The sequence below is a fragment of the Macaca nemestrina genome, chromosome 9 (assembly GCF_043159975.1).
Source record: "Macaca nemestrina isolate mMacNem1 chromosome 9, mMacNem.hap1, whole genome shotgun sequence".
Taxonomy (NCBI): domain Eukaryota; kingdom Metazoa; phylum Chordata; class Mammalia; order Primates; family Cercopithecidae; genus Macaca; species Macaca nemestrina.
Window position 1 is genome coordinate 6,367,823 of NC_092133.1, and position 15,296 is coordinate 6,383,118.

Genomic DNA, 15,296 nt, shown 5'->3' on the forward strand with positions numbered 1-15,296 from the left:
GGAGCAAGAACCAGGGGAAGAAAGACAAGGAAACTGTAGGGGGAAAAAAAAAAATCAAAGCGCAGCATGGAAAAAAGTCTCAAATTTCATCTCTACGAACACGTAACATCCAAAATAGCTCGTTGGTTCCTGAAATGAACAGATGGTGTTTCTCCTGCCAGTGAAGAGTTCTCGGCAATCTGAAAACATCCTAGGGGCCACTTAGCTGCCATTCCTTGATAGATCATAGTGAAATACCTCACTCTGGCTGAAAAAATGTTCTAAAGAGCAAGAGGAGCAACGTTCCTAAAGACAGACCAGCAGGCACCTCAAGAAGGTCCATCTCCAGCCGATCCTCCATCCCCAAGCTTCTGATTAAATTTCCTGGGAATCAGGGTGCAGAAGGGTTGCCAGTATCAGCTAGTTATGTCTCAGATCCATGCTTTTAGAAAAACTCTAAATTCTGGGGAGGTGGAAATCTCTAAAACGTCTTCAAGCGTCTGATCAGGCTGAAAAAAACCTCAATAACAATGGACGTGTTTTCTCCATCCTCACTGCCCAGTTCCCCGTCCCTGGCAGAGTTCACAGCCACCTCAGTACTGGGACTCTGGCCTGGTGATCAGCCATGTTGCAGGGGACCCTGAATTACCATTGACTTGTGCCAGTAGCAAGGAAGGGCTGTGAGATTGTTTGTTCACATAAATATGAGACATGCACACTCTAAACTGAAGGAAGATAGACAAAGGAAGAATTGAAGAAAGCTGAATTCAGGGTTCAGAAAGCAGGTACACCACGGGCATGTATGCAAGGGTCTCCAGGATCTCTTTAAAGCCATGTTCAATCACCTACTTTCTCAGGCAACAATGCTCAAGCCATCCACTGTTATTAGGATCCCAGTGGAATTTAAGCTGAGTGAGAGGGAGAATTTTCCTTTGGTCATTGCTCTAGCCAGCCCCAAAACCTCAAACAGTGCCTTTGATGCTGTAATGGAATGAATGTGCTGTGTGTATAGAAACTATTGAATACAGTTGGTCTTAGACCAACTTAGATTGGACAAAGTGCTTAGACTGGATAAAGCTGGAGAGGGCTTAATATGTCAGCAAAGGAGTGGTCTACAGGGTTGATAAATCACAACCTGCATTCTTGGCCAAGCCAAGCCCAGAAGTGAAAATAGCTCATCCAGAGTGCCTGTGACAGACACTGTGGGCACCAGAGACTTGGGGATGCCCCAGCAGGAGCAGGTGACTATGGCCCCCTGAGAAGCAAAAAGCAAGGAGTGGTGATACCCAAGGAGGGGCCTCGAAATGGACACAGACGCCCTGCCTGTCCTTGATCAGTACACACTGCCCAAAGCCACAGCTGTATCACACTACAGATGAAACACAGGCTTTCAGGGCTGGAGAGAAGTATTGATTCTTGCCTGACATCAAGGACTCAGTAACATTCCCAGAACCTGGACCTTAGCGAATCTCTCCAATTTTCTTCTTGATCTTCTCCACGGTCTCTTCCCCCAAATAAACACTTCTTTTTGATTCTGTCTGGCCTAAGAAGTTGAGGGATTTTAGCAGCATAGACAGATGGTTCTATTGAAGGAGGAATGACTTGCTTTATTTTTTTCACCTGAAATCTCACATTAACGATTTTTACCGTAAAATAACAACCTTTTGATACTAAACACCACTATCCTGCTCTTTACAGAAAATAATTCTGCAAAAGGTAGTTCTTTTTGGAATCAGATACAAGGGAGAACACTTGGTAGTAGCCCAAAAGTTGGCATTTCAAGGCAGTCCCATCTCCCAGGTGGTGGCATGATCCAGACAGACTTCAAAGACTAAATATTTGATGAGGGCTGATGCTTTAGGACAGATAATAAAGACACAAAATTAAATTAAATTTAATCAAAACATGATTCAATTTCACGTATGTTTAATGAGTACAGACAACACGAAAGGTACCGAGAATGCAGAGAAAGGTGCAGAGAAACATGGGCAAACACACAAGCATTTAAAATCGCTCCTCACTGGTCAATCCGAAGGGATCTGAACGCAGAGTGTAGGTTATGAAAACGGCATGTTTTCTCTGCTTCCACGTAAATCTAGTTGTCACAAACACCGGCAATGGGGAAGCTACAGCTACCTGGCTGTGCTGCTGATCAAATTTTGACTGAAGAAGTTAATGATTTCCAAAAAAAGTGGATGAATGTTAAGTCCATCACAACACAGCTGATTCTAATTTTGCTAACCCTAGTCCAAACTAAGTAATTTACACAAACACCTGGCTACCCTATTCTGTTTATTAGCAAGAATTCAATACCAGAGATCTACAGCTAGCCTCCAATTCTAGGATCCTCGTTAATTTTTACAGAACACACTCGAATTGATTCGCTAGTGTGCTGTGAACTGTTACTATAATCAGAATGAAATGATCCTGTCCCACTAAATTGGAGACAGTACACTTGCTGATAGAGCAGAGCTGGTTTTATAAAAATCATGCTTATTATCTTCCTCGTAAATGCACATTGTCTGCTGATTTGCAACAAGGTTCTCTGTGGCTGGGATAAAATTAGCAAGGGTTTCCTGCGTTGCTCAAAAGGTGGCAGAGGCTCACTCACATAATAAGCAAAACCATTGTATTTTCTTCTCTTTTCTGAATCACTAATATTGCTACAAAAATATTCACAGGGTGTCCAACTTAAAACACTGAACAGAGAGTCTCTAAGCGTCTGATACCAGCGGCCCTCTGAGAACATGAAACAAGAGAACACTTATGGACAGAAGGCCTTTCGGAAAGTTGCTGTTAAATTGAACGTGATGGAATCAGGGGGCTGAGCTCAAAGCGGTATTGACATCTTGTTAATTCAATTAACTTGAAAAGGAACCACTGCTTTTGCCACTCACTGCCACAGTTAACCATAGGCTATGGCACCTATCTGAAAGGTCATGGAGAGAAGGATCCCAGTAGTGCTAATCCAAAAGCCAATTATATGTGGTTTGGAATGCATAATTTTTGTTTTGGGTGAGATTTACTATTCTTACTAATGCATTTATAATTTTATACGTCTGTAATGTCTAAAATCAGCCTGCACTTGCCAGCCAGCCAGGACCACGCTTTACATAATAGAAGAGCTCCAGGGTTCTGTGGGAGTGCAGCAGGAGGCTGCGCCAGGGCGGAAAGGTTTGCACAGATCACTCACCACCTTGACGGGGGGCTCCGAGGTCCTCAAGAGCTGGGTGAAATCTGAAATCTATGGACATGGTCTGCTAAGTACATTAGCAGAAGGGCTTATTTGACCCTTTACAAATAAACCTTAGTACAATGCTGCTGTTTGCCCAGAGTGCTCTAGTTTCTCCTGTATTTAAAGAAAAAATGCTCAGAAGATACTGCAGGCAGGGGCATGGTGTTGGACCACCTCCTGGTTTCAGAGGGCACCAAGGAATCAGACTCCCTCTGCCTTCTCTCCCCGGAATGGCGCCAATCTGATGAAACTGCACAACCACACCTTACCCCTTGAGGATGTGCAGGAGGAGGTGGGCGGGAGAAAGTTGCTGGACTGCATCTGGGTGGAACTCAGGACTGAGTTCACTCAGCCTTGAGCTCCTGTGCTCAGACACATTCATATCTTTATATATAGAGCATTCTTCTTGCCTAACTGCTCCGAAAACTTAATTACACACTTAATTAATCAGTGGCACTTCATCCCACATTCAAAAACCTCCACATCCTCCTACGTCCACCAAGCAGGGGGCTTGCTGACCTTGGAGCTCTTGTGAAACACTCATGAGCCTGGAGGACCCAGCGCCACTCATGTGGAGCTGCCTGGCTGGGAGCTGTCCATCGCATACATGACACCTTGCTGATGCCTGTGACAGGTGCAGCGGCTCCTTACATCTACACGACACAGATCAGAGTGACTTTAGGGCTGCATGCAATTCCAGTGGAGTCTGGGAACATGGCCTCAAAATTAGTCCTGTTTAATTTGGTTAAAGGGGATTATGGAAGTTTGAGAATCTCTTTGCTGGAGGGCTTTTAAGAATGGAATTCAATATAGTCACTGCTCCTGGAGTCAACGATATTGGTTTCCATGGCCTCTCAGACCATCTTTGGGTCTGGATTCAATGAAACAGAAGCCTCTTGTGCCATATTTCCTCTTTAGGCAAGAATTATTTTGACATCGAAAGCAAAAATAAACAAACCAACAAATAAAATCCCAATGAATTAAAGAATAAACAAGACAAAATTGCTACCAAACTCATTCACATTCATATTACAGTGGAAAATACATTGGCCTTTCCACCAAGTGGCAGAAGCCGACGACATTCACCCGGCTATTCAATTACTGGCTTCTGGTTACCGGCACGGGCAGCGTGAAGAGATTATTCAAACAGGAGCCTGGCAACACTGATGACATGAAGATTACTCATGTTCTAATACTGTTAGGACTAAATGGGAATTTCTGGAAGTTGTGGAGCATTTTACTGAGCCTCACAAAGATGACAGAAAATAGCTCCATGATTGAAAATATTATTTTTGCTGGGCAGCTTTTTCCATTCCATTTTTATTAATGGTCTATGGCCCACATGGTCATTTGCTGCAATTCTCAGCTGTTAGTTCTGTATTTTCCAAAGGCATAACAAATGGAATTCTTTAAAAAGATGCCAGGAGGGAATTTAAAAGTATGCTTTTTATTATGAAGCAAAATCCAGTATGAGGGTGAGACTTGGAGTGTGGTCCATGGCAGGGCAGGGTTCTTGGTGAGGTAGGGAGAGTCAGCTTAAGGCCAGGGGCGGGCTCATCTCCTGTGACCACGGGCAGGCTCGTCCAGGTGGATGGGATAAGGGACATGAAGACCCCAGTACCTCTCCATATCTCCCCTGCCAGCTTCTCACTTCCGAAATCTTAGCAAGGAGGATCTCTCCTTTCAAACAAGTGGAGATTCCTGGAGTCCTGAGTTTAGGGGTAAACATGCTACTCTCTGGACTCGGGTGGGGACAGGGCGAGGGGGTGGGATGACCACAGCTGTGGTGGTGTCTTGAGGAGTTGGCCAGCTGTAAGGAAAGGGGGCAGAGAATGTGCCCTTAGGCACCAGGACAGAAAGAAGCAGCAGTGGAGGAATGAGTCAGGAGAAGGGCTGGGGCATCCGGATCATAAAAAGATTCACAGAAAGTGCTGGAAGAGCCAGGATGACCACAGGCAGCTGGAGCACTCAGAGACAAAAGAGGCAGAAGAGATGAGAAATGGGTTTTTGCTGAGGAGCTGCAGTGAGTGCCTTAGGTCAGCTTGACAGAGCTGGCTCTGGGGAGGTGGTGATGAAGCTCTGCCAAAGCCTCCAGACGGAAGGTCTCTGATGCTAATGGAACTTCCCCTGTGAAGGGCCATGTTCTGGCAGGAACTTGGACAGACAGATGCCTAGGAGGCCCCAGATGTCCACAGTGGCCTTGAGTATGGACAGGGCAGGGAAGTGGCACAAGAGTGCCCAGTGATGTAGGGAATGGCTGATGACAGCAGCCACAGGGCTGGGGGCCACCTCAGGGGCATGGCTACAGTAGGCATCCACTGGGGCTTCCCACATGTATCCCCACCTCCCTCGGCCTGCAGTATCCACACTACAAGCACTAGGAGGAAAAGAAATCCCTCCACAGGCAGCAGCCTCCTGGCCGTACACAAACAGGGCTGGGATGGGAGAGAGGTGTGAGACTGCTAGAGCGTCACGCAGCGTCCAGTCGCTGGGAGCGCCTTTCTGTCAGTGGACTGGAGCTCTATGGCTGTGGACCCAGCCCACAGTGAAACATACGACTTTGAAGGTAGGAGGGATTTCTAAGAAGAATTCACGGCCACTGTGCAATCTGGGGGCCTCCCATCTCACAGGCTTCTGTCTGGCCCAGCCCCTGCCCAGCACGGCCCTTCACAGGGGGCTTCCACTAGCATCAGGGACCTTCAGCCTGGAGCCTTTCGTGGAGCTTCATCGCCACCTCCCCAGAGCGAGTGCTGTCAAGCTGACCTAAGGCACTCACTGCAGCTCTGGACAGAGTGTCCCAGGCCACAAGGAGGACATGGCCCACGAAAGGATAACTCCATGTCACCCCATCCTGCCGCCAAGAGAGCCCCCTCAACACACGGACCCTGGAGAAGCAGGATAAGGGCGAGGCTGAGTCTATTCTGAAGGAAAATTTGTGCTCTTTCTTGCACAAGTGGAGACAGGAAATCAGCAGGCTCTTGAGGAGGTGTAAGGGAAAGAAAGTTCTAATGAGATGCCCTCCGCTGCGGCTGAAGAGCGAGCACGAGAGCAGAAACTCCAGGCAATGTTAGAAAAGCCCATTTGTAACACATGCTTTTAAAATTCCAGTAATGGTTTGGTGCAGTTTAATCTTGAGTAAAATAGCAGGTTTTTCTTCTGAATCCAGCAGGTCTCCTCTCTACTCCAATTGTAAGAGTAAAATACAACCTGGACATACATATTATTTCATACTTCACAAACAGTAGCACATTAACAGCTCCACTCCAAAAGACATAGCAACCTTTAAAAAGTAAGCTCTATCATGGGTTCAAAACACTAAAGTGTTGTAAAAACAAACCCCCTAATGTCTTCCCCCCGACTCCAGTAGGGTTTGCACATCTGCTATTAAAGTGGAGGCAACTTAAGCCCTTGCTGAGGTGACTAATAAGGTGAGGTAACTGGGCTTGTGGCAGAGGAGTTAGGCAGCAGCCGACCATCCCCAGCCCAGAAGCTCATGGATGGAGAAGCAGGTGGGGCCAGCCCTGCACCAATGCGCCACACACATGCCCACTCTACACATTCGCCCACATCACCAACAAAGAATAGGTGCCATCCCTTGTGCTTCAGAAGACCAGCTGAGGGACGAGTGGAACTGGGGGCAGAAACGACTTAGAAAACGTAGATAGAGTAAGTCAAGAGACAAATGCTGTGGCCCAGGAATAATCCTGGCCTAGTGCAATGGTGACTGTGCAAAGAGGATGGAGGCTGCAGACGAGACAGAGGGAGGATTGATGAAGCTTCACAAACGACTGCCACGGAGGCCAGGGGAGCAAGCAAAGGCCAGGCCAGCACGACCCACAGCCGGAAAACCCAGTGACAAGGAGACTGGCAGAAAAGGGGACGACGCTGCAGGCTTGGGGCATTCCAGCTGGGAAGCTGAGCTGGGCACATCAAACAGAAGAAAACTGATCTTTTCCCAATCACAGAAGCAGATTCACATCCAAGAGAGATTTTTCTAAAACACGAGTTAGTTTTTCTGCCTTCATGTTAAAGATCTTTAATGTACGCTATCCCTTGTCTGCAGAGGTTCAAGCAGATGACAACAGAGATAAAACAGGTGACTGTGAACCAACAGTTCAGGGAGCTGACCACGCTTGGTGGGTCCTTCTTGTGGGTGAATCTGTGTCTTCATGCTTATGCTTGGATTTACATACATCCAAGCATGGCATGTTTCATGCCTGTGAAATAGTCTGGTGTTTATGAGATGGAACTAAATATACCACCTGTTTCATGGTATTACTCAAAAACAGTTTGGTTTTCTGGAAAGATGTTTCCTGACGCTGGGTGGAGTGTGAAGCCCAATGGGAAGACAGTGTTTAAAATGGTGGCACAAATTCTGTGGCTCTCCTTAACTTCAGACCATTTCCTAGCAAACCTGGGGCCCCTGCAAATTGGAGAAAATGAACCACTTCCTCAGAAGACTATTGTAAGATTTTTTTAAACCTACCACAAGGCAGCCATGAGACAAAAGAATGTGAGGGAAAAGGGGAACAATTCAGAAACCAAACTCTTATTCATCTTTATTCTAACTGCTCTTAACCTTATTTTGACCCAAAGACTGCTTAAAAAGTGACAAATGGAATGATATTTTAAATACTTTTGATCTTAGTTCTCTGTGCTAGTGACATTTATCTATATAAATACACTTTCCCCCTTAGCCTGAATCTTTAGTAGCAATTTTTCACAAAGTCCTTCTTTGGGCTTGATTTATATAAAATTCAAAAAGTCAGATGAAGTTTCTGCCTAGGAAAAAGCATTTAAATTATAATTCGTAGTTCCAACGAGTTGGCAGTGAAATTGGGGCCATGATATCGTGCCAGCGCTACAGAGATGGGGCAAATCTTATGGTACTAACATCAAACCATTTGGCAATAATATCAAAAGTTACAAACATATTTGAAATCAGTAATTACATTTATGAGAATGTATACTGGGAAAACTCTGAAAATAAATTCAAGCTATATGCATGAATGTGTTCACTGCACAGTTATTCGCAGCAGTGAAAATCTGCAAACAACCTACATGCTCAGTTATATCAAGAAAGTGATAGTTCATTTTATGCCATCAGTAATATCACTAATATCATGGTTGCTATGTTGTAATTAAGGGAAAGCTCTTTGATATATTGTCAAACAGAAACAACATTAATAAAAAAATCTAAGTATAGTATTTACAATGTTGTATTAGTACAGTCTTTATACAAACACCTTGTATATACACAGACTGAGAGTGAGCCAGAGAAACAAAAACAGCTGTTCTTTCGAAAACGAATTATCTTTAATATTATTAAAAATAAATACAGGGAGACCTTCTGCTATCTTGGAAAAAAAGAGAGAAGGGAAGGAAAGAAGGAAGGGAGGAAAGAAGGAAGGGAGGAAAGAAGGAAGAAAGGGAGGGAGAAAGGAAGGAAGAAGGGAGGCAGGTACTAACACCACTCATCCCAGCACAACTGATATTACACTGGGGAAGTTAAACTAAAGCCCTCCCTACTGTCCACAGTTAGAATAATGTGAAAATAACAGTCACCTTATAAAAAACTGCCTAGGGCTGGGCGCGGTGGCTTACTCCTGTAATCCCAGCACTTTGGGAGGCCAAGGTGGGTGGATCACGAGGTCAAGAGATTGAGACCATCCTGGTCAACACGGTGAAACCCCGTCTCTACTAAAAATACAAAAATTAGCCAGGCGTGGTGGTGCACGCCTGTAGTCCCAGCTACTCAGAGGCTGAGGCAGGAGAATCGCTTGAACCCGGGAGGCGGAGTTTGCAGTGAGCTGAGATTGCGTCACTGCACTCCAGTCTGGACAACAGAGTGAATCTCCGACTCAAAAAAATAAAAAACTGCCTAGTGGAGCAAAGTGCAAAAAACAAATAATGATACCCTAGCCAGGTGTTAGGCTCCTCTGCAATGGGTTTGGAAGCACAGTTGTGGGCATGTGAAGGTTGAAGGAAATGGCTCCAGCAGTCAGACTCTGTTCATCTCCCGTGCGCTCCTCCCCGGCTTCAGGAGCAACCCCAATGAAATGGCCACGCCCAGGTTTGTATGCAGTGTTGGGCCCCACGGGCCTGCAGCCTCTGGGGGCTCACCCTGCAGGCTGCCCCCTGCACTCCACAAACACCCAGACCAAGGGAGGTTTGAGCCCTGAAAGAACAGCAGCATCCACAGCCACCTTTTACGGTGCCGGGCACCATGCTAGGGGGTGTACAGGTCTGATTTTATTTCATTCTCACTACACACCTTTCTGGTAGATTCTATTTCATGCCAAGGTTACAAGCTTGAATTGGAGACTTAAAAGATGCTGAGTGATTTGCTGAAGACCCAGATAATACCTGGCTAAGCCTGTGAACCTCAGTCTCCCTGCCCTCAGTATCTAAACTCAACTTCCACTCACGGTGTGGAGACTGTTTTGGTTTTGTCTCTCTCTTTTCTGTTCTACGAAAGAGCAAAATCATGCTTCGTGGATGCTGCCTTCGTGTGATATGATGAAGATGACCAATGAAAATCTATAAACTACTCAAAGCTTCCTTAAATGATAAACCGCAGAGGTGGGTAAGGATAATATACCCTTTAATATTAGATCCTACCAACACTAAACTATCTTGATTGATGAAGTTTTGATTTCCTTTCATTATAGGAATTTTTCTGCAAATTCCTCTAAAATCTATGTAAAGTGCTTAGTATGTTGACTTGAATTGCTATAATAATTTTTAATTTTTATGTATTTATTTAGAGACAGGGTCTGGCTCTGTCACCTAGGCGGGAGTGCAGTGGTGTGATCACAGCTCACTGCAGTCTTGATTTCCCTGACCAAGGCGTGCACCACCATGCCTGGCTAATTTTTGTATTTTTTGTAGAGACGGAGTCTTGCCATGTTTCCCAGGCTGGTCTCGAACTCCTGAGCTCAAGTGATCTGCCTGCCTTGGCCTCTCAAAGTGCTAGGATTATAGGCGTGAGCCACCACATCTGGTCCAGTATAATACTTTTTAAAAGGTATCTTTCAATTCAGAGGACTCCCTAGCACTTGGGCTTCTCCTAGGTCTCCTGCAAAGCATCATGGCCAAACCATTAGTACACTAAGGAGAAAGTCATACCATGTGCATGTGTGGGGATGTGCATGAGTATGTGTATGTGTGTGGGGATATATGTGTGTGTGTGTGTGGATATACATGTGTATGTGTGTGGGGGGATGGGCATGTATATGTGTATGTGTGTGGGGATATACGTGTGTGTGTGTGGATATACATGTGTATGTGTGTGTGGGGATATGCATGTGTATGTGCATGTGTGTGGAGATATATGTGTGTGTGGATATACATGTGTATGTGTGTGTGGGATATACGTGTGTGTGTATATACATGTGTATGTGTGTGGGGATGTGCATGTGTATGTGTGTGTCTGGATGTACATGTGTATGTGTACATGTGTGTGGATGTACATGTGTGTGTGTGAGGATGTGTATGTGTATGTGTGTGTGGATATACATGTGTGTGTGGGGGGGATGTACGTGTGTGTGTGGATATATGTGTGTGTGTGTGGGGATATACATATGTATGTGTGGGGGGATGTGCATGTGTATGTGTATATGTGTGTGGGGATATATATGTGTGTGTGTGTGTGAGGATGTCTATGTGTATGTGTATATACATGTGTGTGGGGGGGATGTACATGTGTATGTATGTGTGGGGATACACATGTGTGTGTGTGTGGGGATGTGCATGTGTGTGGGGGGGATATACGTGTGTGTGGGGGATATACATGTGTATGTGTGAGGATATACATGTGTATGTGTATGTGTGTGTGTGGATATACATGTGTATGTGTGTGTGGGGAATGTACATGTGTATGTGTACGTGTGTGGATATACATGTGTATGTGTGGGTGAGGATGTGTGTGTGTGTGAGGATATACGTGTGTGTGTGTGTGAAGATATACGTGTGTGTGTGGGGGATATACATGTGTATGTGTGTGGGGGATGTGCATGTGTATATGTATGTGTGTGTGGATATACGTGTGTGTGTGTGTGTGTGGATGTGCATGTGTATGTGTATATGTGTGTGGGGATATACATGTGTATGTGTGTGTGAGGATGTGCATGTGTATGTGTGTGTGGATATGTGTGTGTGCGTGGGGGATATACATGTGTATGTGTGTGAGGATGTGCATGTGTATATGTATGTGTGTGTGGATATACGTGTGTGTGTGTGTGTGTGTGGATGTGCATGTGTATGTGTATATGTGTGTGGGGATATACATGTGTATGTGTGTGTGAGGATGTGCATGTGTATGTGTATGTGTGTGTGCGTGGGGGATATACATGTGTATGTGTGTGTGAGGATGTGCATGTGTATGTGTGTGTGGATGTGTGTGTGTGCGTGGGGGATACACATGTGTATGTGTGTGTGGGGATACACATGTGTATGTGTGTGTGTGTGGATGTGCATGTGTATGTGTATATGTGTGTGGGGATATACGTGTGTGTGTGTGTGAGGATGTGCATGTGTATGTGTGTGTGGATATGTGTGTGTGCGTGGGGGATATACATGTGTATGTGTGTGTGGGGATACACATGTGTATGTGTGTGTGAGGATGTGCATGTGTATGTGTATGTGTGTGTGGATATGTGTGTGTGCGTGGGGGATATACATGTGTATGTGTGTGTGGGGATACACATGTGTATGTGTGTGTGGATGTGCCTGTGTATGTGTATATGTGTGTGGGGATATACGTGTGTGTGTGTGAGGATGTGCATGTGTATGTATGTGTGGATATGTGTGTGTGCGTGGGGGATATACATGTGTATGTGTGTGTGGGGATACACATGTGTATGTGTGTGTGTGTGGATGTGCATGTGTATGTGTATATGTGTGTGGGGATATACGTGTGTGTGTGTGAGGATGTGCATGTGTATGTGTATGTGTGTGTGGATATGTGTGTGTGCGTGGGGGATATACATGTGTATGTGTGTGTGGGGATACACATGTGTATGTGTGTGTGTGGATGTGCATGTGTATGTGTATATGTGTGTGGGGATATACATGTGTGTATGTGTGAGGATGTGCATGTGTATGTGTATGTGTGTGTGGATATGTGTGTGTGCGTGGGGGATATACATGTGTATGTGTGTGTGTGGGAATACACATGTGTATGTGTGTGTGGGGATGTGCCTGTGTATGTGTGGGTGTGGGTGCCAACCCAAGAATACATAAACACTATATACTTATTTTCTTGGGATCCAGGAGATTTTGTTACTTCCTGAGCGTAAGTTATGCAGCAGAGTTGGTCCCTCATGCTGTTTGGCACAGTATGTTTTGAGCACTTTATATACACTTTCTTAGAGGAATTTTCATCAGTTTCATCGCACAGGCAAAAGACCTTAAGTCTCTTAAGACACACACTTAAGAGAATAAAAGCAAAGACTTTAGCTTTCAAAATACCATAATTCTGCAATAAGCAGCCGGACTGAGAGAATATAACACATGACCTTTGAGTAAACACTCTACAAGAGCACGTACCAAGAAGTGGGAGCAAGAGACTTTTATCCAGGGTTGAATGTGTAAGTAAACCCAGATTAAAAGAAGTAAGTAAGAGCTAAAAATTCAGAATAATCCTTCCGAAAGTTGAGTGCAAGGGATGATAAGCTTCTTCAATAAGGAAAATCACAGGCCTTTTCTGTCTCAAGCTGTAGGAAAATGTGTTTTCCACGTTGGCACCTTTAACTCTAGAATTGTCTACAAGTTTCTTTCAAGGTTTTCAGGTTTGTCTCCTTCATGTCCCCGGCCACTCGCTGCACATCTATGTCCTTACCATTTGGAAGCTTCGGGTCGAATGAAATTCACACTGCATCATATCAAAGAAGATGGGGATGGTGGCTTTGCGCAGCTCCGTCTCGGGAATTAACGTCATTTCTAATATTGGGCCCACCATTTCTGGAATGAACTTTATCTTGTGTTGACCTTGGAATAAAGAAATACAGTATTCAGAAATAAAGCAAAATAGAATTCTAAAATGGGCTTAAATGGATAAAACAACACAACACAGATCACTGTGGCTTTGAGCAGCAGGATCCTGAAAATATGCATCAAATTCTCTCTGCAGATGATGATTTTGAACTTTCCCAGCCATTAGTATAAGAAGTGGCCTGTATTCCACATTTTATAAGTGAAGCTATTCAAAGAGCTGCGCAATATAAGCCTGTAATCATGACTTCTCTGTCAGAGAAGATAAACACCGTTTTACAAGCAGCCGATTCTATCACACGGATTCAGAACACAGGCAGCTTGATTCCCAGTTCTGAATAGAGCAGGGGCTGCGAGTGGGGAGTCTCAGCCTCTAACTCTGTGCACACTGACAGGAACAGGAGCCGACAAATGAGAGAGAGCAGATAGTCTCTTGGGTCCTTTTTATCTCCCACATCTTATGAAGATGAGTTTACCATTTGACACCTCTGTAAATAATGGAGAGTGATTTCTGCAACATTCCAAATGACTCCAATCAAAGTAAATCAAGGCGCCGGCATCCGAGGCTGAAACCCTAAAAACAGCAGTGATTCGACCTTCTCGAGCTATTGTTTGATAGGAAAATGCTTATGTAAAGAACAACTTTATTGTATCTCATCTCACCTAGCTTGTCCCAGATATGATTTTTAAAGAACTGAGAAAAATGTTTCTCAAAAGTTTTCAAATGTGAATCATAATACGATCATATTAGCTAGCATTTACAATTTACATGACAAGCTCAGGAGAAAGCATCAGCTCACTGAATTTTCACAGTAACCCTGTGAGATGGGCACCTTCTTAACCTGTTAAACAGATGAGGAAAGTGGGCTGTTCCCAAAGCTATTCCGCGAGCTGTTCAGAGAAAGGGAGGAGCAGGATTTGAACCCGGGTCTGAGATTATGAAGGCTTAGCTGTGACTCTCATTTTACAAATTCCTTCCCTGTTTGCTTGTCTCAGGATCTTTGCATGGCACTCGGACCCTACCCGCCTCTCTGAAAGAGAAACTGTTTGAGCTGTCCACTCCCTTATTCGTCCTCTATAATTGCAAAATGAACAGAGAGGTCAGTGATCTGTCATTTTCTGTCATTTTATCCACCACTGCTGAGATATTACAATTCTAAAATAAACTCCCAGAAAGTAGAGACTGGCTTCTCACAAGCACTCAATTTATGTTTTTAATTTCAATGGTTTTTGTTGGAAATCTTGGTATCGTACTTTCCTGGGCCTCTATCTCTGACTTAGAAAGATGCTAGCCCAGGATCACCATCGGGAAATCTGGTGACCGGGCCGAGCAGCCGGTGGTTGGGCCTGATGTGGCCAGCCCCTTCCTCCTGCTAGCTGTGGGTTGGCTGCCACTGTCCCCACCCCAGCTGGGGACCCCATATCCTGTGGGTACATGGCTGCTGCACCTCTGAGGATCAGGGTGAGCTCCTAAAGAGCTTGAAGTGAACAAGGCAAGTTCAGAGCGATGGCGGCGGGCGGAAACCACAGCAGCTGCCAAGCTTCTTTCACCGCCTGGACCCTGCACCTCCGGAACGAAGCTCCTGGAAGACTCCTTCCTAAACACGGGGCTGCGGACCTTAGTTAAGGCGACATAACGAAACTCAGAGGCAGGTCCTATCAAAAAGGTGGTCTTTTAAAAGCCGACCCTCTTGTCTTTCAGAAATCTTGATTTTGTTTTCATTTCACCCCACTGCAACTAAACCATTTCATTTCCGAAATATAACAGAAGAATGCCCAAGAAATTAAATGTTTGAATAAAATATTTGTGATATTTTGTTAACACCAACAATGTATCCCAAATTAATCAATCTTATTAATATTTTTACACAATCAGGAAACTAAATTCTTTAGTTTTCTTTGCAATTCAGCGAATATACATTTCTGTAAAGAGAATCATTAAACAAATGTGGCTACTATAACTATACTTAAGAAAATAGGTAATCCTCATAATTAGACTGAATGACTTCTTATTCAATGCACATGCACATAAAATGTAATTAACATCTTATTTTTAACTTTTACAACATAATTAATAATTTGACTAAGA

The 15,296-nt window shown here is 44.5% G+C and overlaps 1 protein-coding gene across 3 annotated transcripts in view; it reads right to left on the reverse strand.

Moving 5' to 3' along the window:
- Nucleotides 1-15,296, reverse strand: part of LOC105470532 (dedicator of cytokinesis 1) — a 546,684-nt gene that overhangs the window by 79,689 nt on the left and 451,699 nt on the right. For all 3 annotated transcript variants that reach the window (XM_011722623.3, XM_011722619.2, XM_071068926.1), the window contains exon 33: nt 13,056-13,204. In XM_011722623.3, the coding sequence (XP_011720925.2) occupies nt 13,056-13,204 (149 nt within the window). The remainder of the gene's footprint in view (nt 1-13,055; nt 13,205-15,296) is intronic.